At 44.5% G+C, this 25,157-nt stretch overlaps 1 protein-coding gene and 1 non-coding gene across 5 annotated transcripts in view; one reads left to right on the top strand and one right to left on the bottom strand.

The window, feature by feature from the left end:
• cluha (clustered mitochondria (cluA/CLU1) homolog a) overlaps positions 1–23,731 on the top strand; it is a 48,312-nt gene extending 24,581 nt beyond the window's left edge. For all 4 annotated transcript variants that reach the window (XM_042338578.1, XM_007900719.2, XM_042338580.1 and 1 more), the window contains exons 12-26: positions 177–281; positions 2,687–2,787; positions 3,212–3,364; positions 3,875–3,937; positions 5,559–5,803; positions 7,200–7,284; positions 8,463–8,616; positions 10,635–10,774; positions 11,248–11,328; positions 12,642–12,767; positions 13,936–14,057; positions 14,175–14,268; positions 16,657–16,791; positions 19,061–19,134; positions 21,435–23,731. In XM_042338578.1, the coding sequence (XP_042194512.1) occupies positions 177–281; positions 2,687–2,787; positions 3,212–3,364; positions 3,875–3,937; positions 5,559–5,803; positions 7,200–7,284; positions 8,463–8,616; positions 10,635–10,774; positions 11,248–11,328; positions 12,642–12,767; positions 13,936–14,057; positions 14,175–14,268; positions 16,657–16,791; positions 19,061–19,134; positions 21,435–21,606 (1,850 nt within the window). In that variant the 3' untranslated portion in view covers positions 21,607–23,731. The remainder of the gene's footprint in view (positions 1–176; positions 282–2,686; positions 2,788–3,211; positions 3,365–3,874; positions 3,938–5,558; positions 5,804–7,199; positions 7,285–8,462; positions 8,617–10,634; positions 10,775–11,247; positions 11,329–12,641; positions 12,768–13,935; positions 14,058–14,174; positions 14,269–16,656; positions 16,792–19,060; positions 19,135–21,434) is intronic.
• Positions 1,633–1,704, bottom strand: trnas-uga. The gene has a single exon. It is a non-coding gene; the product is annotated as a tRNA-Ser (tRNA).
• Positions 23,732–25,157: the final 1,426 nt, after the last annotated feature.

Below are 25,157 nucleotides of genomic sequence, written 5' to 3'. Positions count from 1 at the left end.
CTTGTGACTCGTGGTGTTTCCTAAATTGCATGCTTGATTTTTATTTCAACTCGAACTGGTTGCATTTTGTTGGTCCTGTTTTGTGGGTGGGGGGAGGGGAGTGGAAATAAAAGTGCACAGTGATGAAGATTGGCTGTAGGCATTATTGTGACATTAAATCTTTTCCCTTTTTACAGTTGACCCCAAAAGTAAGGATGTTATCCTCAATGCGTGCAAAGCAGTTGGCTCCATCAGCAATTCGTCTTTTGATATTCGCTTCAATCCAGACATATTTTCACCAGGTAGGGAACCATATAATTACAGATAGAAATCTCGACTATTTTGCCGAGGCAAGAAGCCCTGCATTGCCGCTTTGCATTCATAACATCGGTAGGTGTGGTAAATTCCTCGGGTCAGTATTTCTAAAAACTGGGGCTGGGGGCGGTTTGTTGTTCTGTGAATTTCAGTCACAAAAACATGCAAAGTGTGTCGAACGTGCCTGTGGTGTAAAATGAAACGCAGCTGATGACTGCCTCTAGCGGTGTAAATAGTGTACTGCTGTTTTCCAGGTGTGATATTCAAAACTTTTCACGGTGGGGGAGGGATCCGTCTTGAGACTGGTCTTGATGAGGGCGAGGGAGGGAGGGGGCGAGGCGGAGGGCCTGCAGGATGGAGTTCCATGTTAGAGTGGCAGAAGGCCCGCCCACCATTGGTGGGGTGAACGAGGCGGGGGACGTGAAGCAGGCCACTGAGCGGAGGGAGCGGGCAGGTTGGTAGGGGGTTAGGAGGTCGCAGAGGTGGGGGGAGCAAGACCATAGAGGGCTTTGAAGGTGACCAGGATCTTGAATTATACCCTCTGTGTGATGGGAAGCCAGTGGGGTCGGGTGAGAATGGGAGTGATAGGGTCGCGGAGCCCGGTGCGGGATAGAACACGGGCTGCAGAGTTCTGGATGATCTGCTGCCTATGGAGAGAGGAGGCGGACAAGCAGGGAGTTTGCGTAGTCGAGCCTGGATGTAATGGAGGCTGGTATGGGGTCTCGGAAGCCTGTAGTGTGAGACAGTGCCGGAGCCGGGCGATGTTGTGGAGGTAGGGGAAGGCAGAGCGGGTCATGGCGCAGATGTGGGGTGGAAAAGATAGTTGAGGGTCAAACAAGATGCTAAGGCTCCAGACTGACTTAGTAAGGCGGAGAGTGCAACCATGGATGGTGATGCTGTCAGTGCCTGAGGTGAGGCGCTGACGGGAGCCAATCAGGAGAGCATCGGTCTTGTTGACATTCAGCCGTAGAAAATTAGCTCTCATCCAGGACTTGATGTCTGACAGACTCCTGGAGTCCTGGAGTCAAGGGTGGAGGCAGAGAGGTAGAGTTGGGTGTTATCCGCATTCATTTGGAAATTGACCCATGTAATAATAATAATAATAATCCTTGCATTTGATTTAGCGCTTTTCACGTCGGGAGGACGTCCCAAAGCGCTTCACAGAACACACTGTAAAGTGAATTGACTGTATATTTGTGGGCAAACGCAGCAGTCAATAGCGCACAGCAATGTCCCACAAACAGTCGTGGATTGAAAATGACCAATTTATTATTGTTTTGGGTTTTTGGAGGGATTATTATTAGGCTCTGTGTGGAGTAAGAAAACTTGTCCTAGGTTTCGCCCTGCCTGGAATTGAACTCAGGTCTCTCGCTTTCAAAGCGAGTGCTCTAACCACTGAGCTACAGGACTCCCATGTTTGCGATGATGTCACCAAAAGGGAGCATATAGATAGTGAAAAGGAGGGGACCAAGGACAGAGACCTGAGGAACGCTGCACAAGATGGTGCCGGGGCTAGAGGAGAAGCCGTTTGTGGAGATGAAGTGGAGATGGTATTGTGAGATGGGATCTGAACTATTCAAGGACAGAATCATGAAGGTTGAGGTGAGAGGAGAGGCAGTGGAAGAGGATAGAGTGGTCAACAATATCGAAGGCAGCAGAGAGGTCAAGGAGGACGAGGAGTTAGAGGGAGCCCTGTTCACAGGTGGACAACATGTCATTTGTTACTTTGACCAAAGCTGCTTCTGTGCTGTGGGCAGCACGGAAACCCGATTGGAGGGGTTTGCGAAGGGAGTGGCGGAAGAAGAAGGAGCGAGGTTGGGAAGCAACAGCTCGTTCGAGGACCTTGGAAAGGAAAGGGAGTGATGACGTTAATAAAACCTGGGAATTAATAATAATAATCCTCGCATTTGATAGCGCCTTATCATGTCATCGAGACGTCTCAAACCGCTTCATAGGATATACGGTAAAACGGATTGACTATATTTTGGGGGTGAAACGCGGCAGCCAATTGCACGCAGCAGTGTCCTGCAAACGGTCATGGATTCAGTGACCAAATGAATGCCTTGTTTGCAGATTGTGAAGACATTGTTTCATAAACCAAAGCAATGTGAATGTCGTGAGATACGGCTCAAGGAGTCGTGAATGGGCAATTTAAAAGACTTGCATTTTGCTGTGTTTCGCTGATGTTTGTTTATAAATAGGATATAAATGGAGATGCTGGAAAATCCAGGTCTGACATTGAGACACATACAATACATTCATTCCCAGGGCCGGTGTATTAAATCTTCCCCCGGTTGCTCAGGGAACGGTCTATAGCCCATCCTCTCGCTGTCTGTTCCACATGTAGCACAGAACATGTCATTCCAGTCATTGTGGCATTTATTTGACACAGGTGTTCGTTTCAAGGATGCCAACTGCGAAGAGATGCAAAAACAGAAGCAGCTGTTGAAAGATGCTGCCGCATTTCAGGTCTCCTGCCAGATCCCATCTTTGGTAAGAAAGCCGGTCGGTCAAATGGGCGAAACATTACTTTCCTCTTGCCGATTCTGACTGATAGCTGTGGGTTGCCAGTGTCCCACTGTTTTGAGCTGAACTGGACGTTGCCAGTGCCGTTCATAGCAAAACCAAACCCGTTGCAGAACCGTGCAAACTCTTTTTGCTTCAGTCTTTTTGTGGTAAAGGTACGCAGATTAGATGGGATTGTTTGCGTGTGGAAAACTTGGTTTCCCCTACATATGTTTCACAAGGTTAAATGCAGAGCTTTAGTGATGCTGGTAATGGAGAGGTCCAGCAGATAGGTTTAGAGATGCTTCATGTAGATCACAAGTTGTGCGTCTATGCTCGTTTCCTCTTCCCCCTTCACCATTTGAAGAATTACCCTTTTCCGTCTGAAAGAGCCTGTGTTCTTGTGTTCCAGATAAAAGACTGCCTTGATCACACAGTACTTCCAATGGATGGGGCTACATTGGCCGAAGCCATGCACCAGCGGGGCATCAACATCCGTTACCTGGGCAAGATAGTGGAATTTGTTACAAAGAGTCCAGCCAAGCAACAATTGGATCACATTTATGTATGTGTTCCAATACCTCACACTCGTCTTCAAATCCCTTCACGCCCTGGAATCTCCTTACCTCTCCCAACCTGCTTACTCCCCAATCCACGAACAGTTGGCTCGATTGACTCCGGCCCTCAGTTCTACCACTAGCCACTTTCTCCCGAAACTTGGGATCACTCTCTCTCCATCCCCCCACCTTCCCCATCTTCAGGTCGCGCCCCTGGAGACCTTCCTCTTCGACCGTGCCTACGGTCACCTCCCCCTGGCTCAGCGTCGTGCTCCGAGACACTACCCTGTGTGAGGGGCGCTATAGAAATGCAAGTTGTTGTTGTGTTGGGAGCATTGTCTTACAGTTTTGTAGAGTTTGTGAGACCTACAATGGATGTCAACTTTCTATTTAATTGAAAACTACTAAATATTGCATTCTTCAAAATTAATATCAACGGAGCTAACATTTAGTCACCGAAGCTCACATTGGATTTTTGGTATGGTTGGGACTGATGTGTACTTTTCCTGCTTCTACAGAAACTGGGAGTCAGTGAAGTGATCACCAGAGCTGCTAAGCATGTCTTCAAAACGTATCTTCAGGTAAGATTGCTCGATAGAGCAATTAGTTATTACCTTCTTGTCTGGTATAATGCGAACCGAGCTTTAATCTCTGACTGAAGGACGGTTCCAACAATCAAATGTTTCCACATCCCACACTGAGTTCCGCATTTTTCTTCTGCTGCTTGCACAAACTGAGAATCACTTTTTTGTTGGCCAGCTGGGCGTCTGGGTCTGACACAAGCGGAAACCCGTCACCATGCTTAAGAATATCCAAACCAAGCTGAGAATTCCATGCATCCCACCGAGACATGGAAATTCCAGAGATAGTTTGTTGGGATGAATATTTGAGATATTTCAATATTAAAGGCAATATAAAATGCAAGAATTATTATTATTGTATCAATTAATACCCCTCCACCCCGCCTCTACCCTTGCCTCCTTAAAGTCCCGTCTCAAGACCTTCCTCTTTGATCGTGCCTTCAGACACCCTCCTATCCCCACTTCCAACTCCCTTCCCCTCCTCGTCACTCCAGCACCAAACTTGAGTTCCTTGGCTCCAGTGCCTTCCAATGTGAAAGATGCTTTATAAGTGTAATATGTTGTTCTTACTACTAATGTATGTGCAACTTATTACACTTACACTATCTGACAAGTATTGTCAGTTTCTTTGCTTTGGAGGCAAATGTGAATGTTTATGACGATTGAAATTCAGCAGTTTGGGAGCAGTGGTGGCGTGGGTCGGAGTGAAAGGTCGGCAGGTTGGAATTAGAATGCACTTCGAACAGTGTGAGATGAAAGACCCCACTGCCTGCTGTCCTGTTTGAATCGTTGGGATAATCTCAACCCAATTTTACATCCATTTGACCACACCTTGGAGTCCTAAAGCGTATAAGTTAGAGCACTCGCCTCGCAAGCGAGAGGACCTGGGTTGGACTCCACACGCCTGTTTACCCACCAGTACGTAGGACCCCGGCTGGTAGTCAATTGGCGGATCACTTTCCGGGGGTAATTATCCCTTCAAAAAATAATAATAATTTGGTCACTCAATCCTCAACTGTTTGTGGGACACTGTTGTGCGCAATTGGCTGCTGCGTTTCACCCATAAAATACATAGTCAATTCACTTCATGGCTTTGAGAAGCGCTTATTACTATAAAGCCAAATATAAAGATCACCAAATTTCCAATGACTAAGCAGTTTTCCCGAACTGGCCTGTCATTTATCTTGGCCTGAACTGATCTTATAACCTGCTGTCTGCCATCTGCCAACACTGCCCGTTCACCAACAGCAAACACAAGAGACCAGACGGGGAGTTGGCACTCTGCCAGTTAATTGCTTCTCCAGATTTTCACCAGATGGCTTGGCAAATGTTCTCTGTGGCACAGAACAGCTCAATACCCATGTGCTACTGCGCTGAGCTGCCTCTCTAGTTCTGTCTTCAATATTGTAGATTAATTAAATTTTTCGTAGCTGCAAAATTAGGATATTTTGTTTCAACAAAAAAATGGCTGGTCTGAAAAAGTCTTTCAATTATAACAGGTCATTGTTTTGGAATTCAAGGTGCATACTTTCAGCTTTATCTATTTTAAGTGTGCGAGAAGGTTTATTGCGAGACTTTTTTAAAAAAAATCTAACCTTTTCTTCCTTCCTGCTTGCTACAGGGAGTGGAACTCTCGGGATTGTCTGTTGCCATCAGCCACTTCCTCAACTGCTTCCTCAGTTCCTTCCCCAATCCCGTTGCCCACCTCCCCACCGACGAACTGGTTTCGAAGAAAAAGAGGAACAAGAGGAAGACTCGCAACCTGGGAAATACCGACAACACCACCTGGGCCAGCACCACACCCCAGGAGCTGTGGAAGAGCATCAGCAATGAGGCCAAGGGCTACTTTGACTTCAGTGTAGACTGGTACAGTCATTGAAATGTAGCTTCAGTTGTAGCTGGAATGTAGCTTATACTTTAGATCTTCAAATCCCTTCATTCCCTGGCACGTCCCTTCCTCTCCGACCTGCTTTCTCCCCAACCCACTGCCCGTTGCCTCCGCTCGACTGGCTCTGGCCTCCTGCATGTCCCTCCTCCCTTACGTTCTACCATCAGTAGCCGCACTTTGAGCCACTACGCCCCAAAACTCTGGAATTCTCTCCCTCAATCCCTCCGCCTTGCCCCCATCCTTCCCTGTCTTCAGGTCATGCCTGAATACCTTTCTCTTCGACTGTGCCTACATCACCTCCCCCTGCTCAGTGTCGTGCGTTCGCAGGTTAGCAATCTATTAGCAATTGGCTCCAAGGTTATTTTGTCTTTTACTCTTTTTTGCGTTTAGTGATTGTTGTGATCCCGCTAAGTAACCTTTGAGACTTGGTCCCCGTCAACCACTCCCTTGCCAGCCATCCCATCACCCATTCCCATGCCAACTGTTCCGCGCCAACCGTTCCAGCGCCAAACAATGCAACCCACTCGTCCTGCACCATCAGAGGAGAAAGAAAAGCTATACTCGGGAATTGTGGCAATGCCTTAAAGGGATATAACCAATGCATGATTTCTTTTGTTTATTAGTTAATTTAGTTAATGGCTTTAAATTGAATGAAGAAGGCTGCGGAAAGTATTTCTCCTCTGGTTTAATGTTATTTCTCCTCCCCTTCCTGTGATCCTCCTGAGCCAAGATGAGGAGATGGGGACGCACTCCCAGACCTCAGTAATTCTGCTGTTTAGCTGGTCACTGGGTGGTGTGAGAGAGCAATCAATCTGCTGCTTGTCCCAGGGGGAGGAGTCTTTCCATATTCCAGTATAAGGCTTTCTCTGATGCCAAAGCTGCAGCCAGTCATTTGCTCTTAAGAGAATCCTAGGTCACACGCCAGGCTTTTGTAACGAGCATTTTATTTCTTGTAGCTTTCTATTTGCGAGGGCGTGGGTTGAAGTATTACAATTTTCACAGATGAAGGTTTGGGAATTAATTTTTTTTGCTCTTGAGAAAACCCTGTATCGTTAAAACGGCTCAAAAGATGCACTGGAGTGCCTTAGTGGGATCTCGGGAATATTCGGGAAGTAAGTTAATTTGCACACACGCTCGCACTGGTAAGCAGTGTATTAGCAGTAAGAGTTGGGGATATCAAGTCTGCACCACCCAGGGCTCCAATGAGCTGTCTGATCGGTTTCATTATGTGGAATTGCCTGCCTTAGCAAGAGGCCCACAAAGCTCTTATAACAGCGCTGTTTATTATTTGTTATGAAACGGTTATTATCGTGTCAGATGTCCAACACGAGTCGCAACAAGGTCTGATTTTCATTTGCTTCTTTTTATCTACAGCGAGAGTGTGGAACAGGCTACAGACAAGTATGGGCTACAAAAAATCACCCTCTTGAGAGAGATCTGTGTGAAATCAGGTATACAGGTAAGTCGTGCTTTATCAATAATAATAATCCTTGCATTTGATATAGTGATTTTCACGTCTTCGAGACGTCTCAAAGCGCTTTACAGAATATACTGTAGAGTGAATTGACTGTATATTTGTGGGCGAAACACGGCAGCCAATTGCATACAGCAGCGTCCCACAAACAGTCGTGGGTTGAGTGACCAAATTATTATCTTTTTTCTTGAGGGATTATTATCAGGAATAAGGAAACTTGCCCAAGGTTTCACCCTGCCGGGAATCGAATCCAGGTCTCTCGCTTGAGAGACGAGTGCTCTAACCACTGAGCTACAGGACTCCACTGTTGGCTTTGGCTTGTGCTCACTGATATATTGATTTAGTAATGTGTTGAGTAAAACCAAGCATTTTGAGATGTCTCAACGATGTAATAAGGCGTTATATCAAATGCAAAGATTATTATTATAACTATTATTATTGTTGTGCGGCACATTCCATTTAAAGCTGTAACTACCCTCTGCTCTGGGCCAAGGAGGTAAAAATGATCTAGTGTTCATGTTCTTGATTGTTCATCCATTATCTCCACGAAAACACCTGCTGACAAGTGCAGATATGAGGCAGTTACATCAGGCTCAACTGAGGTGTCCCTCCCTCTCTCTAGGCCAAACGTCAGTTGGGGAGAGTGCGGAGAGTGACTTACAACACACAGTCACTACACTTTACAGTATATCACGCGAAGCGCTTTGAGATGTCTCAATGACGTGATAAGGTGCCATATCAAATAGAAGGATTATCATTGTACGCCAGCATGAATTAGCACCTCCAGGAGGCAATGGGAGAAAAGTGGAGCAGAGTGAAACCATTTGGGGGTCATTTTATAATGAACAATGTAGACCAGCCAGAACTTTGCTTTCGTTGATTACTCAATTTTGTTCTTTTATTAGATTCAGGTCATTCAATTACCAGGATTCATGCTTGGTTTGAACCCTTGGAATGATTAAATGTACATATAAATCATATTTTTTGATGCTGAAATGTTATTTTATGTGTGTGTGTATTTTTTGTAAAAATGTACCAATTAATTCCACCGTTGAGCGTTCCACGACACTACCCGCGTGAAGGGCTCTATATAAATCTAAGTTGTTGTTGGGATACACAAATTCAGAAGTGGATTAACATGAGATGTTGCCTTGATTTTGCAGATATTGTTGAAGGAGTACAACTTTGACAGTCGTCACAGACCAACCTTCACCGAGGAGGATATCCTAAACATCTTTCCTGTTGTGAAACACGTCAATCCCAAAGCATCTGATGCCTTCCACTTCTTCCAAAGCGGACAAGCTAAAGTCCAGCAAGGTGCAGTACCTATAGAACTCACCACGCTGCATTTACTGAGTTGGCAGCCTAACGTTTCAGAGAAAGACCTGTAGGGCTGTTGCTAGGTAAACTGTGGCCACACGCCTCTACTTACCTAGCAGTAAGTAGGAAGCCGGTTGTTAGTCCATTGGCGCATCGCTTCCAGGGATAATAATCGCTCTTAAAATAATTATAATTTGGTCAACAACAACAACTTGCGCTGATAATAGCACCCTCCACGCAGTGTAGCGTCTCAGAGCGCTTAACAGTGGCAGACCCTGACTCCGAGCCGGGGGTGAGGGGGGAGGTGGTGGTAAGCACAGTCGACGAGGAAAGTTTTCAGGGGGGACTTGTAAGAGGGAGAGAGGGGGCAAGGCGGAGGGATTGAGGGAGAGTGTTCCAGAGTTTAGGGGCGTAGTGGCTGAAAGCGCGACCTCTGATGGTGGGGCGGAGAACAAGGGACGAGCAGGAGGCCGGTGCCAGTCGAGCAGAAGCGCCGGGTGTTGGATTGGGGAGTGAAGAGGTTGGAGAGGTCGGGAGGTGCCAGGGAGTGAATGGATTCAAGCACGAGTGTGAGAATTGGTCACTCAATCCACGACTGTTTGTGAGGCACTGCTGTGCCGATTGACTGCCGTGTTTTGCTCACAGAATACACAGTCGATTCGCTGTGAAGTGCTTTGAGACGTCGCAACAACGCGCTCTATCAAATGCAAGGATTATTATCATTATTATGAATCTCTGGGTTTTAACGATAATCTAGTTTATAAACCCGTTAAACAAAAGTGTAAGAGCCGTGTGACAGCAAAACAGAAATACAACCACGTACAGATCTAGCCATTACAAGCAGATAAATCATTGCTGCCTCAGGTCTGAGTATCGCTAGCGCCACTTCCCAATTTCCCACTTTCCAAGACTCTGCCCGAGTATCTTTAAATAGACTTAAAAAGTATTACAACCAATCTAACTCTGCGAGAGGGTCGTGAATCAGTTCAAAGCAAGTTCTGCGCTCAGCACGGTCGCACGGTGACTGTTTTGCTTCACCGCCTGCTGGGCTCCCCCATCTTGGCCACGCGTTTGCTGCGAGAGGCAGAATGGGGCTAAAAGCCGGCGCTGCAGGAACAGAAGGCAAACCTGCAGGCAGCTTAACCTACACCCACCATCAATCACCTTCCAGCAGCCAATTAAGAATGGCTTTGGCAGAGGGTTGAGAGCAGGTTGCTGTGCATTTGTCTCGGCTCAGTAGCAGCGTGGAGAGGCTCTGCACTGTATGGTCCAGTCTCCTCTGCACACAGAATCTAAAGACTTAAAGTATGTGCCTGAGAAAATCTCCAGAGACTGGAACATTCCAAACCCATTTGCTTCCAAGACTTGATACCTGGTACATAATCAATGTTCCTTGATGGTCCTGATCCCTTCAGCTCTGCAATGCGTGTGAGTGGAATGGTAAGAGTGTTACACTGGCCGAACGTGGTGTCTGATTAATCAGTTCCATCATCCATCTCCATCCTTCGGGTGAGACGTTAAACCGAAATCCCGTCTGCCTGCTCAGGTGGGCATTAAAGATCCCTTAAAGCACTATTTGAACAGAGACAAGCATTTTTCCCGGTGTTCTGGCCAACAAACCCCCCCCCGGCTAAAATTGGTTAATCACGTTGAGGCTGTTTGCGGAACATTTGCTGTGTGCAAATTGACTACAAACACACAATCCCTACGCTTTACAGTAAATCCTGTGAAAAGCTTTGACATGTTTCAACGACTTGGCTCGGTATTGTACAATCAGTACATTTACCCAGGGAGTTGCGTTACTTGCATGAAATGGAAAGAGAAACATTTATTTGGATATTAAGGTCCAGTAACAATCTGGTAATTGTTCCAAATCAGCTCAGAAAGTGGATTTAATTAAAAAGTGGCAGAAAAGATTACTACATTGCAGATTATGCCGTACGAAAGAGAAAGCTTGTGTGTGTTTAACATGTCCCCTAGCGCATGTGCAACACTTAACAAAATGTCTTTTGCAGGATTCTTAAAAGAGGGCTGTGAGCTAATCAATGAGGCCTTAAACCTTTTCAATAACGTTTATGGAGCGATGCATGTCGAAATCTGTGCCTGTCTGAGGCTCCTGGCCCGTCTGAATTACATCATGGGGGATTATATAGAGGTGAGACTACGGTTGCTTCACAGCTATTTAGTTGCCCAGTTCTCTTTTTCGGACACAGTCAATCCACAATCCACTATAATCAAATATAAGAATTTTTATTTGTTCTCTCTCTGCCTCCACCCTCCGGAACTCCATCCCATGGTCCTTCCGCCTCGCCCCCTCCCTCGCCGCCTTCAAGATCCGTCTCAAGACCCTCCTTTTCTACCGTGTCATCGGTCATCTTTCTATCCCTATTCTCCCTGCCCACCACCCCTCCTGATCCCAACCACCAGCTTGGGTGCAGATCCCTGACTGTCCAGCGCCTTGGGACGTTCTCCTGACATGAAAGGCGCTACACAAATGTAATCTGTTGTTGTCATTATGTGCATGGATAAACTAATTGGTTTGAGTGAAGGTTCAAGCCTAGGCAGTTTACTATGAATATACTTGTTTGATTTATAAGCAGCAGTGATTTATTTTCCCTTGATTTACAGGCCCTGAGCAACCAGCAGAAGGCCGTGCTGATGAGTGAAAGAGCACTAGGTGTTGATCACCCTAACACGATCCAGGAGTATGTAAGTACTGATAGTTTAGAAATTGAAGGGAAATGTTTAAATGCAATATTCGCTGCTATCTATACTGTGGGACAAGTGAAACCCTTTTATTAATCCAGTAGCTGAGACTTGGCAAAGAATCAATACTTTAAACTGGCGCATTCACAACATTAATTGCATGATGTATTGATTATTTGGTTGAAATAGTCACAATGGTCAGGATGCAGAATTGTAGACAAGAGACTGATGACATTGTAGATCAGTGGCAATCCTTATCAACTCGGGCTTTAGCCGGTTAAAATCCATAATGCTACATTTTTTATGTTCGCTAGCAGTAAAGGAATATTTCCTGGCAGTAAAGCATTGTTTGCACATCTAACCATCAATCAGCCATGTTAGTCTGTGCCTGTTACACTGTCAGTTTTGCTGTAAACTGACCCTTGTAGATTGCTGCCTGGCAAGCTTTTCCCCTGTTTGTCCAGCTAGGGCTTTGGCTTGCAGGGTTAACGGGAGCTGAGTGGGGGATGATTCCCTGCCTCCAGTGACTGGTCTGGCCTTTTATGTCCTGCCGATGAGCCAGTCTGCCTGGTTGATGTTTATGCAAACTTTCCAGTAATATTCATTTGTTTCGTACCACACTTCCTCGACTGTAAGTAAAACCAGTTCTGGTGTGATCCTTATTGTGAGCGCATGTGGGGAATTGGAAATGTGGACAAGATCATTTCTCACTGCTGATGTTCTTCCAACCCATTCGGATAGGTTTGAAATGTTTTCTTCATTTATGTAACAAGGTTTCGCTGTCTCTTACAAAGGAGAAAGTTTTTACAAATTAACTCCTCAAACAATACAGTGTAACTGCTTTTACCCGGTTGTTGGACACGGGGAAAATATCCAGCCCCCGACGTCAGTGAAGGTGCTAAACAGTCAGGGTGCTAAGCCAGTGCCTTTCTAGTGACAGTCAAACCATGCCACCATAAAATGCGAAAGTCTGTTACCACCCCACCACCCCACCTCTCCACCATAAATGAGGCAGTGCTGTATAGCAGAGTGCTAGCCCTATAGTAGATTGATTATTCCATGTCCCAATTGCAAAGCTGCTGAGTGCAACCATTTGGCCATGTAGCAGGTGGGTTTTCTAGGAGGCTGTTTGTAACTACCTGACTTGAAGTTGGATTGTATTATGTCGACTATTATGTAAAATGCCTGCTGTTCCGCTATTCTATGTCATGTCGAAATGCATTATATGTAACTTGCAGGACACAGATGCATTAATTCTGGAACACAGTACAATGGTGTTTAAGCTTAAGAAGCTCTATGTCCTTTTTTTTAAACAGATGCACCTTGCCCTGTACTGCTTTGCAAACGGTCAGCTGTCAACAGCCTTAAAATTACTGTATCGAGCTCGCTACCTCCTGCTGTTAGCTTTCGGAGAGGATCATCCAGAGATGGCACTGTTGGATGTGAGTATCTACAACAACAACAACAACAACAACAAGCACCTACAACAACAACTTGTACCTATATAGCGCCCTTCACGCGGGGTAGAGATCTGGGGTGCTTTTTCTGCACAATCTGGAAGAAACCACAGCCAAATCCCATTGACTTGACTTTTCCTGGGACTTGTGGGAACTTATCCCAATGTGAGCTGACACCTTCAGGAAAGGGTAGAAGGAAAACCATATCACCATTCTCTGGTTGTGTTCTTATCTGTTTTACTGACAGCATTATTATCCTAAAGTGATTATGCAATGCAGTACCACACAAAATTACATTTGTATAGCGCCTTTCACGTCAGGAGGATGTCCCAAGCCGCTGGACAGTCAGGGATCAGAGAGGGTGGAGGGAAGAGACGGGAGGAGAGTGACCGAAGGCTCAGTCGAAGAGGAGGGTTTTGAGACGCGCCTTGAAGGAGGCGAGAGAGGGAGCGAGGCCAAGGGAATGTGGGATGGAGTTTCAAAAGGTGAAACTTTGGGGTCAAAAAGGCTGAAGGCTCGACCACCAATGGTGGGGCGGGATGGGGGACGTGGAGCAGGCCACAGCCTGCTGAGCAGAGGGAACGGACAGGTTGATATACTCATGGTTCATCGATATGTTTAATAAACACCTCTCTTTGGACACCAACCCCATTTTCCACTTTCTGGTATGATATATATATATATATATATATAGTGTCTCTGGGCAGCATATCTTTCTCATTAAGGCTGTGCATTGCTGTCAGGATATTGGTCAGCAATGTAAAATGACTGGATGTTTTGCAATTCAATCCTACCACAGAGTTATAGGGTTAAAAAAACTCAAGGCTTGCATCTTTTGAGGTAATTATCTTTCCGAACTCCCAACCCTCTTCAGCTCCCCAAACCTCTGGAACTCCCTACCTCAATCCCTCTACCTTGCCCCATTTTTGCATGTCTTGAATTCGCACCTGAAGTCTTTCCTCTTTATTGCATTTACGGCCACCTCCCCTTTCTCCCTGGCTCGGAGTCAAACTTAGCCAGCGCTCTGAGATGCTCCCCTGCGTGAACGGCGCTATATAAATGCAACTTGTCCTTATTCATGGTATATATAAATGTAGTTGTACCTATTCCATTGTAAGCGGAATACTCAGGTTGTGCTTATGCTTTGGTTCAGAGTAACATTGGGCTCGTATTACATGGAGTCATGGAGTACGACCTTGCCTTGAGGTTCCTGGAGATTGCTTTGGCGATCAATGCAAAATATCACGGAGCTAAATCACTGAAGGTTGCCCTCAGGTAAGAAGCGGTGCTTAATAAAAACTAACAGCAGATTATTGTCTTTTTTTAAAAAAAACCACTTTCATATATCTCTTTAATCTGTATATTATGATTTTCTTTTAAATTTCTTCCCAGCCATCACCTGGTCGCTCGTGTCTATGAAAGCAAAGCGGAGTTCCGATCAGCCCTGCAGCACGAAAAAGACGGCTACACTATCTACAAAAACCAGGTCTGTCTCGCACGTTCAATGTGAGTTCCCAGTATCTCATTTGCACCTTGCTACACCAGCTCCGTCAGTGTTAATTACACCATCTGTATACAGTCTCGCATCATGTTGTATTTCAAATTAGTTCACAGTGCTCCTTGAAGCTGGCTTGTTTTTTCTGAGGGAAGGGAAGGTGGGTGTGGGTGGGGGAGAAAGAGTTGGGAGGCAGGTGAACTCTTTTTAAACATAAGGTCCATCTGGTTAGGTTCCCCTTTTTTTTCTGCTACAACGAAGAGTCTCTGAGACATTATCCTACATGACGTGTGCTCTATCAATACAAATTCGACCACAAATACACAGTCAATCCACTTAATAGTAAATCCTGTGAAGCGCTTTGGGATGTCCTCGCGATATGAAATAATAATGATACTTGCTTTTGATGTAGCACCTTATCATGTCATTGAGACGTCTCAAAGCCCTTCACAGAATATATTGTAAAGTGAATTGACTGTGTATTTTGTGGGCGAAACGCAGCAGCCAATTATCCACAAACAGTCGTGGATTTTTTGTTGAGGGATTATTACCCCCGGCAAATGATCTGCCAATCGACTAAAAACTGGATTCCTACTTACTGTTAGGAGTGTGGAGTAAAGAAACTTGCCTAAGGTTTCGCCCGGCCTGGGAATCAAACCCGGCTCCTCTAGCTTGTGAGGTGAGCGTGCTAACCACTACACTATGGGACTCCACAAAAAGGCACAATATCAAATGCAAGGATTATTAAATTGCTGCATTCATTTCTGTTAAACTTCTGTCAGTGCTGCTCTCCCAATTATTCATTAGGAAACAACACAGTTTGTATGCGTGTGTGTCTGCGTGTGTGTGTCTTTTTCTATTATTACCCGTTTGAAGAACGGTGCTTGAGTGAGTTACTGGTTACTGGAAGACTGTTGAAGGGTGGGTGAGGGGGGAGTGGGGGAGGGCAGGTAACTGTATTTCAACATGAATGATTCTTCAGGAAAGAAAGGGGGGAAAATAGAAATGATTTCAAATCTGCAAAACCTTTCATTCAGAGCAGTCTCTGGGGAGTTTATTTAAAATAAATAAGACCCTTGAACAAGTATTTCAGCAGCACATTTAACAAGGCATAAATTTATACTTACATAGTTGATCTGTGTTTCACGTGGAATATTGTCATGTGAAGTGTTTGAGATCTCCTCTTGACGTGAAAGGCACTATTTCACATGTAAGGATTATCATAATGTTTCTTTCAAATGTCTCGGAAGGGTCTGTATTCTCTACGCGGCGACTAAAAATGGTTCGCGTCCATTGCTTTAATCACATGTACAACTCTGGTGATGTGGAAACTGAGAGATGCAATTATTTCATCCACCTTTGCACCAGTTCAGTTATTTCTCGCATGATGTTGAGAGGGAACCCAGGGAGAATGCTAATTCAGTTTGTTCCAAATGCAGTCTGCTGTGGATTTTGCATTTAAATGTGTTCTTATAGCAGGGTGTGGGTGGGGTGGGTGGGGGGTGGGATACAGCAAGTGGCTGATCTGCATTATCAGTGACGGCATCATGTTCAACTATCAAAATGTCTTCCGACTGTTCATCAGTGTTTCCGATATGTGCTTATTAGATCTAATGGTGGATTCCATCTGGTCTCTCCTTTTCCCTGATCATTCCAACCCAGTAGTTCTCAAACCGAGACTCCCTGCCCTCTCATCATATCCTATCCCTCAATACCTTCTTCATCCAGGAACACCACTAGTGGTCTTTCACTGAAGAAGCAGACAGCAAAAGGGCAGCGGTTTGCAACAGGGGGGAGGGGGTGGGTTCACTAAAGTGTCTCAGAGATACTAACGGAGAGTCCTGGCATTAAAATGCTGTGATGTTCCCCGGCCCCCCACTTACTTGTCTCGGGTGGGGGGGGCGAGGTGGGCTCACCAGGCAGCCACGATATCCTATGGATTTGTGTTATCGGCAAGATTCCTCTTTTGCGAACGCCATTGAGAATTGGGTTATGTTTTATCCCCTCTGGCTGCTCTCTGGGAACATTTCACACCTCCTCTGTGTAAATGAAAAGATCAGCCTTCCTACCTCTTAATATTTAACTCCTGTTCCTTCACCAAATCAACTGTCATCTTATAATTTGGCAGAGAATATGGATTGGTTTCTACTTTTTTTTAAAAAATACACTCCACACGTGCACACTTTATTCAGCCCCTGAACCCACACCACATTATTCTGAGGAGCTACTGTGCTTTATTTTTATTTATAAAAGATATCTTTTACACAACAACAAATTACAGGAGGACGTCACAAGACACTGGAACCTGTGTGCAACTGTGCAATCTGGATGACATTACTACAGGCCAATCTATTGAAGTCTGAACTCTTCTCTTTACAGCTGGGTGAGAACCATGAAAAGACCAAAGAAAGTTCGGAGTATTTGAAGTACCTAACGCAGCAGGCTGTTGCCCTCCAACGCACCATGAATGAGATATACAAGAATGGATCCAATGCCAGTATTGTCCCACTCAAGGTAAGTCAGTCACCATTAATATAATAAATAAAAACACAAGTCATTGGGATGAATTAAGGTTTCAGGTAAATGACCTTTTGTCACGAGTTCTGACGATAGGTCACAGTCCTGAAAAGTTGACTCATTTTCCTTTCTCCATAGATGCTGTCTGACCTGCTGTGTGTACCCAGTGACTTCTGTTTTTATTTCAGGTTTACAGCGTCTGCAGAGCTTTGCTTTTTGTTTACCATCAGTATAATGTCCTCTTCATCAACCTCCCATGGTTCTCTCTGCTTCATTACAAGTGATCTGCATATGTTCTTTTTCTCTCGCATATTTTTATTATATACTGTATATAACAACACATTTATAAGGTACATCCTTTTAATACTAGTTTACTGATAATGCAGAGGATTGCTGCAAAGTGTAATGACTGTGTATTTTGTAGAAAAAATGGACCCCAGTTGCTGATTTATTACAGAGCGCTATCAGAGACTTGGGAAAGGTTTAATTACCTGACCATCCACATTTTCTTTGTCTGTCTCTCTCTCTCTCTCTCTCTGCCTCTCTTGACGTGAGAGTTGAGTGGGGGGGGGGGTTCTGTTCCTGATTGCTATCCTGGGACAATTGCTGGACAGTGATGGTGTGCTGGATGAGGGCATCCTGGTGATGTAGTCTGCTGTTAGGACTTGCTGCCAACAATTGTATGTGAAAACTGGCCACTTGTTTAAGGAATCCGGGGTCTGCTTGTCAATACACACGAAACCCAAACCAGTGGAGGGAGAAAGAAAGACACACAAATGCCTTCAAGCTGAGAAGTGGAGAAAATTGACAAGCAGGGGAAACTTAACAATTATCTTTACATTTACTATATCGCCCCAACGCACTTCACAGGACACACTGTAAAGTGCGGTTGCTGCGGTGTTTTGTGGGCGAACGCACTGTGTTTTAATTAGATGTATTTGATTCACGAATCCAGCTCTTTGGGGGGTACAGAAACGTGAGTTGTGGGAACTCTTCTCTCTTGCTCGATGGGCTCTTGATGCACTTGTTAGTTTTCCAGTGTGTATCTTGTGGATCAGCAACGAGGAACGTCCAGGTCATTCTAAATAAAGCGAGGGAATAAAAATGCCCTCAAATGCGTTCCGTACCACTAACCACTCTTTCCTCTGCTAAAATCGGATTTCATAAAACCCGCCTTTTTTGGTCTCAAAAGTATATAACATCAAGAGAAGGTACCTAAGTTCAGATAATTGTTAGGAAGCCAGTTAAGGCTTTGTTCTCATGGTTTATCCTGACATTTTAATCCCTAGATGAGATTACTGCTTTGTGGGTCATATACTGGAGCTTTGTGTCTCTGACTGACAAGAGAGACAGACACTTTTGAAACAGAAAAGCATGAAATTCTGTGGCATATTATAGATCTTGTCTGGAAAATGTTGCTATAAATTCATTTGGAAACACCCTTGGGGTTGTTGGCCAGTCTCCTGTGTCATCAGGTTTGTTATTTTCCAAATATTATAAAGGGAGATTGTTTATTGATTTACATCTAAACCATCTCCCTTTTCTTCCCCCCCCCACCCCGAGTTGTTTGCCAGGCGTTCTTTCGCTGTGAAGACCTGACTAATTGGGTGCCTTTGACTCCACATACTTTTTAATCTTTGACATTTTTGCAAGGAATTTCCCCCTCCACCCCCACCCAAAAAAAAATTCTGATAGGGGTTGGACATCTCAGAAAAGACAGCTCAGATACAAAAGGTCATTTTAAAAAGATCTTAATCCTAATATAAAAAAAGATGACCTTTATTTTTTTTCCCCCCCTCAAGTCTTTCCTCTCTTTACACATCCCGCATTTGACCACTACCTTTTGACATCCCCCCCCCCCCCCACACTATCTGCTAAGACATTTATATGGTGGAAAAACAGCACAATCTCTGCTCCTGTGTGCTGTGCTCTTTCTCTCTTTGGCCTGTGCTGTGCTTGTTGAGCATAAAGAGATTAGCAATTTGCTCTGTGTGTGTGTGTGTTGTGGGGGGTGGGGGTTAAATGTGATCGGCAGATATGTGGCTCTTCATTGTGTACACTGAACAGTGATTGAATCTCGAGTAATGTGCAGTATTGGTGGGTGTGTGTGTGCGTGTGTGAGATTTTGATGCAATTGTACAGACTGAGCTCTGAGCTAATCACAACTTTATACGATTGTTTTACATAAACTGTGACCTCGCTGAAGTAATGAATTATTTTGCTTGGGAGAACATTTAATCGTCTTGTATTTATTTTCTGGCCACAGTTCACGGCTCCCACCATGGCTAGTGTGCTGGAGCAGCTCAACATCATCAATGGAATTCTCTTCATTCCTCTCAGGTAAGAAAGGGATTTTAACCCACGTATTTGCCACTTCTCTTTCCCAGGGCCACTCACTTCATCGACTGTTTTATTTCCCACTCTTTACAATGTATTTGCACAAGGCTTAGAGGTTCTGCATCAGTGAAAATGCAGTGGTCTGAACTGGGTTACCAGTCATACAAAATTACATCTGTATAGCGTCTTTCACATCTGGAGGATGTCCCAAGGTGTTGGACAGTCAGGGATTTGGATCCGGGGGGAGGTGGGGGGGCTGGGATCAGGGAGGGCGGAAGGTAGGGTAGCCTGGAAGATATTTAGAAGGTGAGCTGAGCAACTCTGATGAGCGAGTGTACTTTCCCACGATGACTGAACTGATTGATGGACTGATTTTTTTTGCAAGCGACCTTGGTCGGTAAACCAGGAACAAAGAAACATAATAGAAATCAGCAAAACACGAAACATTACCATCTAAAGATGCCATTCGGTTCACTCGAATTAACGGCGGGAATAGATTCTAAAAATGTATTAGCTGAAGCCGAGTGGATTACTCACCAGTAATTTGTATGGTCGCCATCAAGTTTAAAGTGGTGGGTTTATGACCTGACTGCGCCTTTCATTACAGCATTTGATGTTACTTCATGTCTCTCACTCGTCTCCCAGAAGGATTAGAGACTGTTCACCAGAAGAACGTTTGCCTCTAGCTTTGGGTAGAATGGAAACCTTGCAATGTTTCTAAAATGGGAACACAAAACGCTGGATAGAATGGCCATTGATATTAACAAGACATTTGGAAATGTCTGAGTCTCGCCCATCTGCTTCGGCTGGTTCCTGGTCATATTTTGCACTGTAAAGTCACTTTATTTGAGGGGCGGAGTGGTCCTAGGCTTCAAAGCACAGGAACGGACTAGTAGTAGTACTTGCTCCTCCCTTTTCTTTCTCCTTTTCGAGGTTTAGACTGCACGAGTTTTCTTATTTTTGGTCCCTTACTCCATCGCAAGTGAGGAACTTGCCATGTTTGCCCAAAATATATACACTGTTTTGTCCCACTGTTCCACTTTTTTGCATGGCATCCTGTGAAGGCACTTTGAGAAGTCTCGATGACGTGATAAGGTGTTATATCAAATACAAGCATCATTATTATCAATAAGACAGTACTGGAAAGTTTCAGTGATGCAGAAGAGAGGGCGGTGGCCTGAGATGGGACTAAGACCTATCTTACACCAAGGGAGCCTTTCATTTATTGATCAAATGCAATGCTTGGAAATGTATTCTGTCCTTCTCGCACATCCAAGGATCAATTGAAAATGTTTAAATCATTGCGTCGCTCTTTATCTGGACAAAGTCTGGACTGTGCTGACCTATTAAGGATTTAACCTCTCCTCTTGCCCCTCGGGAGATTTATTTTTGACTCGGTACCTATTTTATGTATCTTGAAAGGATGAAAGACTGAGTGGGACCATTGGGAATTCAAACTCAGAACCTTTTAGTCCAAGGTCCTGCATTTAACCAACCCCACTGAATGCTTTCAACTGTAATACAAACAGAATATGCTGGATGAGTGAGGTACATTGATCAGTGTCTGAAAGAGAATGTTCCAAACGTATGACCCCAATTCTAATCAAGGCTGACACACGGAAGATTGATGTCGCTTATTGCGTTCGGGATCCCCTGATTGAACCCCTCTGCATCCTCAGCCTTCTTTCTGACAAGAATTTTGATTCCTAACTTTCTGGATTTTTCTTTCTATTCAAAAAATAAGAATTAAGCGTCCTTGCATTTGACGTACTGAGCCGTCCTCCTGACGTGAAAGGAGCTGAACCAATTGTAAGGATTATTATAGCATTTGGGAGGATGCGTGAAAGCGTTTCACAGTATTTTACTGTGAAGTGTAGTCCATGTGTACTTTGTAGACAAACGCAGTAGCCAATTTGCACACCTCAATTGTCTACAACAGCCATGGAGTGAGTGATCAATATCAGCTGGGGGATTGTCGGCCAGGACACTTCCTTTGCTTTTTGAATCCACCTGAACAAATAGACGGGACCTCACTTTAACACCTCCGACAAGGCAGTGTTTTTATCCCCCAGCCCTGTACTGGAGTGTCAACTTAAGATGAGTTCAAAATCAGTAATAGTGATACTACTACTATTAATAATCCTTGCATTTGACATAGCACCTAATCAAATCTTCGAGACGTCTCATAGCACTTCACAGAATATATTGTAAAATCAATTGACTGTATATTTTGTGAGCAAAAACTAACTGAGCCAGGCACACGTCTCACTATCACAAACTCTTTTCGTTTTTCATTTTAACAGTCAGAAAGATCTGGAGAATCTGAAAGCTGAGGTTCAGCGTCGTCAGCAGTTGCAGGAAGCAGGAAAGAGTGGGGGAGCCGAGGAAACGACAGAGGAGAATGTGTTGGAAACCGAGCCCGCAGAGAAAATTCAACCCATTGCCGAGTCAGTCACAGAACAGGCTTCAGGATAAAGGCTTGTCATCTCTGTCCCTTCCAGAACCTGCTTACACCTCAACTTGTGTTGCAGACTTTCTGGAAGGCTAGTTATATGCATATCCATCCCCATCCCACACACACACACACACCCACATGCACACAACCACACTATACAAATCTATAAGGTCATACAGACACACACACCCCTCACACGCACACAATGCACATTTCTTTACACCCTCTCCAAACACACTACATACATACCACCTACTACATACACCCCACACACACACACTAATGCACACAAAATGCACTGGCACAAAGTGTTACATCCAGCAAAGAGGGAGCCAATATTCTGCTGAAAGTGGATCTGAACAATATCAAAGCCTTAGCAGTGGCATCAACTGCAAATTGTTTAAAACAAAAATCAGAAATATGTGAAAGGAGCCATCCATTCGTTGTAAAGTTATACAGCAGCTTAGCTTGTACAGTCAAAATGATCAACCGCTTGTAAAGTAACTAATAACAGTCTAATGAAACTGTACATATAACAGAAATTCCAAATGAATGAATCTTGAAATACTTAAAAGAAAAAAAACTCTCAGGTCATTGTATGTTGTATAAGGGCATCAACCCAGAACACATTTAGACTTCAGTGATATTCAGATCCAACCACCTTGTATTATTTTTGGTTCAATTTTGAGACCCGGGTCTTACATCTACTAATCGCCCTGTGAACAACATATGGAGTGAAACTAGCCATAGTCCAGGTCATGATTGGGGTGGGGAAGCTTGCACTCGAAATCAAAATCCCATCTCTCCCTCTCAAACTTTCAATGCTGATTTCTAGTTCAATCCCACTTTATATCAAATTACTATTTCCCCCCCCACCCCCAAAAAAACCTGCCAGAAATATGTAGAATTTGCCTTTATGGCATTGAGGACTGTTGGGGGGCGAGGGATTTGTGTGTCTGTTTCTGTCGCTGTTAATCCACTTCCAAAATCCTGGGAATATTCCCACTTGGGCTTGGATCTGTCTTTAATGCCAGAGGTGACTAGTTAAAACGATGTATGTTCTTCTTTTGTTGTTTGTTTCTTTGTTAGTGCTGTAACGCTGTTTCGGAGCTTTGATTGATGGTGGGAAATCCAGTGCGTTTAAAATCCTTAGCGTCGCAGAAGCCACTTGTAATCAGAAGTCTTGGCTTCGCGCTAACTGCAAGCTCCAACTCGCCAACCCTTCCCGTGGTGGACCGTGACCAAGGGGAGACTTAACACCGTCTTTTTTTTTTACCCATTTTAAAAAAAGAAGAAAAAAAACTGTAAAGCTGTATGTATGTCGTGGTACTGACAAGATAAACTAGATAAATTTATCAAAAAAGATATGAGTGCTCTAAGGTATATTCTCAAATCGTATAATCATATATCGTGTGATGGTACTGAAGCCATGACACTCTCTTCCTTCCATTAAGGATGTGTAGTAAATGTTGGAGAGTAAAAAAAATTGCTTTTTTTTTTCCCTCTTTTTATCAAGTATTCACAGTGATTGTTGTTTAATAAGTGGGTTTGTTGTTTCCAGAGCTGTAAGTCTGTCTGATGAACACAAGGTCCTACTATTTGCTGTACGGTCTCCTATAAATGTTACTACGTTAATACCTTTGAGATTTTTTTTTCCATCATACTTTTTTTTGTGTTATCTGTAAGGTGTGGGGAGGTGCGGTGGGAGGAGGGAGGAGGAGGGAGGTGGCAACAAAAAAAAACAACAGAAAGCGGTGTCTTCAATACAAAATGCCTTGTTAAATTATTTGAATTTTACAAGCAAGTGTTCAATAAAAGCTGGTCGAGAACACAGTTCTTTTGTACCTTCGAGGACATTTTTCCACAGTTGATTCCATTGCTGTCAGCAATGAAGATGGTTTTAAAAACAAAATTAGGCCTCGACGCTCTCACCCACGCTAACGTATTTTAATTTTTTAAAAAGAGAAAATAACTAAAGACTATTTTTTAAACGGATGCATTGTGGTACTCGGTCGATTTGTAGCAAAAGTTTTAAAAAAAAACTGACAGCCTAAATTTGAATGCTTTGTTAATTTTTTTTTGAACTCTTTTTTTGGTTTATTTGAAAGAAATAAAGAATATATGATAATGAAAATCGATGTAAAACAATAGTCCTGTGCTGTACTTTAAAAGTGATTTCTTGATTTCTGCCGACACAGTTGGGAGTGCTTAAGTCACAGTGAAATTAGCTTTCACTTTGACACTGGGGGGAAGAGGAGGGTATCTCTATACCAAATGGCTTAATGGTTTTCCAAAACCAAAACTTCTCTGTGAACTGGTCAACACAAAGGTCCTGAAGCTGACTTTCAACAGCAGCAACTTGCATGTACACAGCGCCCTTCACACAGGGTAACGTCCCAGAGCGCTTGACAGTGGCGGAGCAGGATGCCAAGCGGGTGGGGGGTGGGGGGGTGGAGGGGAAGGTGACTGTAGGCGTGGTCGAATAGGAAGGTCTTCAGGCACGACCTGAAGATGAGGAATGAAGAGGGATAGAGGGTGTTCCTGAACTTCGGGGCGTAGTAGTTGAGAGCGTAGCCATCAATGGTGGAACGGAGGGCACGAGGGACATGCAGAAGGCCGGAACCAGTAAAGCGGAGGCACTTTCTCTTCATTCACCCATTTAGACAATACAAATTTCCGTATATGCAGCACCTTTCATATCAGGAGGCTTTCCCAAGGCGCGTAACAAGTCTGGCTGCGCACCCAAGCTGGGGGAGTGATGGGGAGGGGAAAGGTGACCGAAAGCGCGGTCAAAAAAGGTAGTTCTTGAGATGGACCTTGAAAGAGGTGAGGGAAGGAGCTAGTGAGTCGGAGCCTCTGGACTGAAGGGCCCAGAGAGTGGAGGGTGGAAGGACAGATCATGAGCATCTGCTCTGCAAAGTGCCATGTGCAACCATGGCTCCTGCTGTCTGTCTAATAGCAAACAAGGTACTGCGGTGGGGGGTGTGGGGGGAGGATAAACAAGCCCTACACACCCTCGCCCCTCCCTACCTCTGTGATTTTCTGTAGCCTCACCCTCCTGCCGCCTCCTCCGTTTGGCAAACCCTTTCTCTCTATATCTTGTTTCTAAGAGCAGAAAACCTACAGAGACGTGGAGTCATTTCCCTCCCCACCCTGGCCAGCTCAGTGTGCTGCACTGTCTGGACTTTGCCCTCGAGCAAAAGACTTTGCCCTCAGACAAAACGAAATAGAAATCAACAACTTGCATTTACATAACGCAACTCAAGCTGGGAAGCGTCTCAAATTGGATCGACAGGGGCAGAGCACAACACTGGGGGGTGGGGGGGGGGTGACCGTAAGAACAGTCAAACAGCAAAGTCTTCAGACACGACCTGAAGTTGGGGAATGAGGGGGCAAGGCGGAGGGATAGAGGAAGAGTGTTCCAGAAACAGAATTGTCTCATCCTGAACTGAGACTTGGAAACTACCCACATGTGAGACTCCTGTCACTAATACACCAAGATTTTGTTTCAAAATAGAAAGTAACGATGAACCCAACCGGACGAACTTTCGCTAATAGAACCTACGCGCCA

Source organism: Callorhinchus milii, unplaced genomic scaffold (assembly GCF_018977255.1).
Source record: "Callorhinchus milii isolate IMCB2004 unplaced genomic scaffold, IMCB_Cmil_1.0 Scaffold10, whole genome shotgun sequence".
NCBI classification, from domain to species: Eukaryota; Metazoa; Chordata; class Chondrichthyes; order Chimaeriformes; family Callorhinchidae; genus Callorhinchus; species Callorhinchus milii.
Note: the sequence above shows the minus strand (reverse complement) of the source record. Positions and strands in the feature narration are given on the sequence as shown.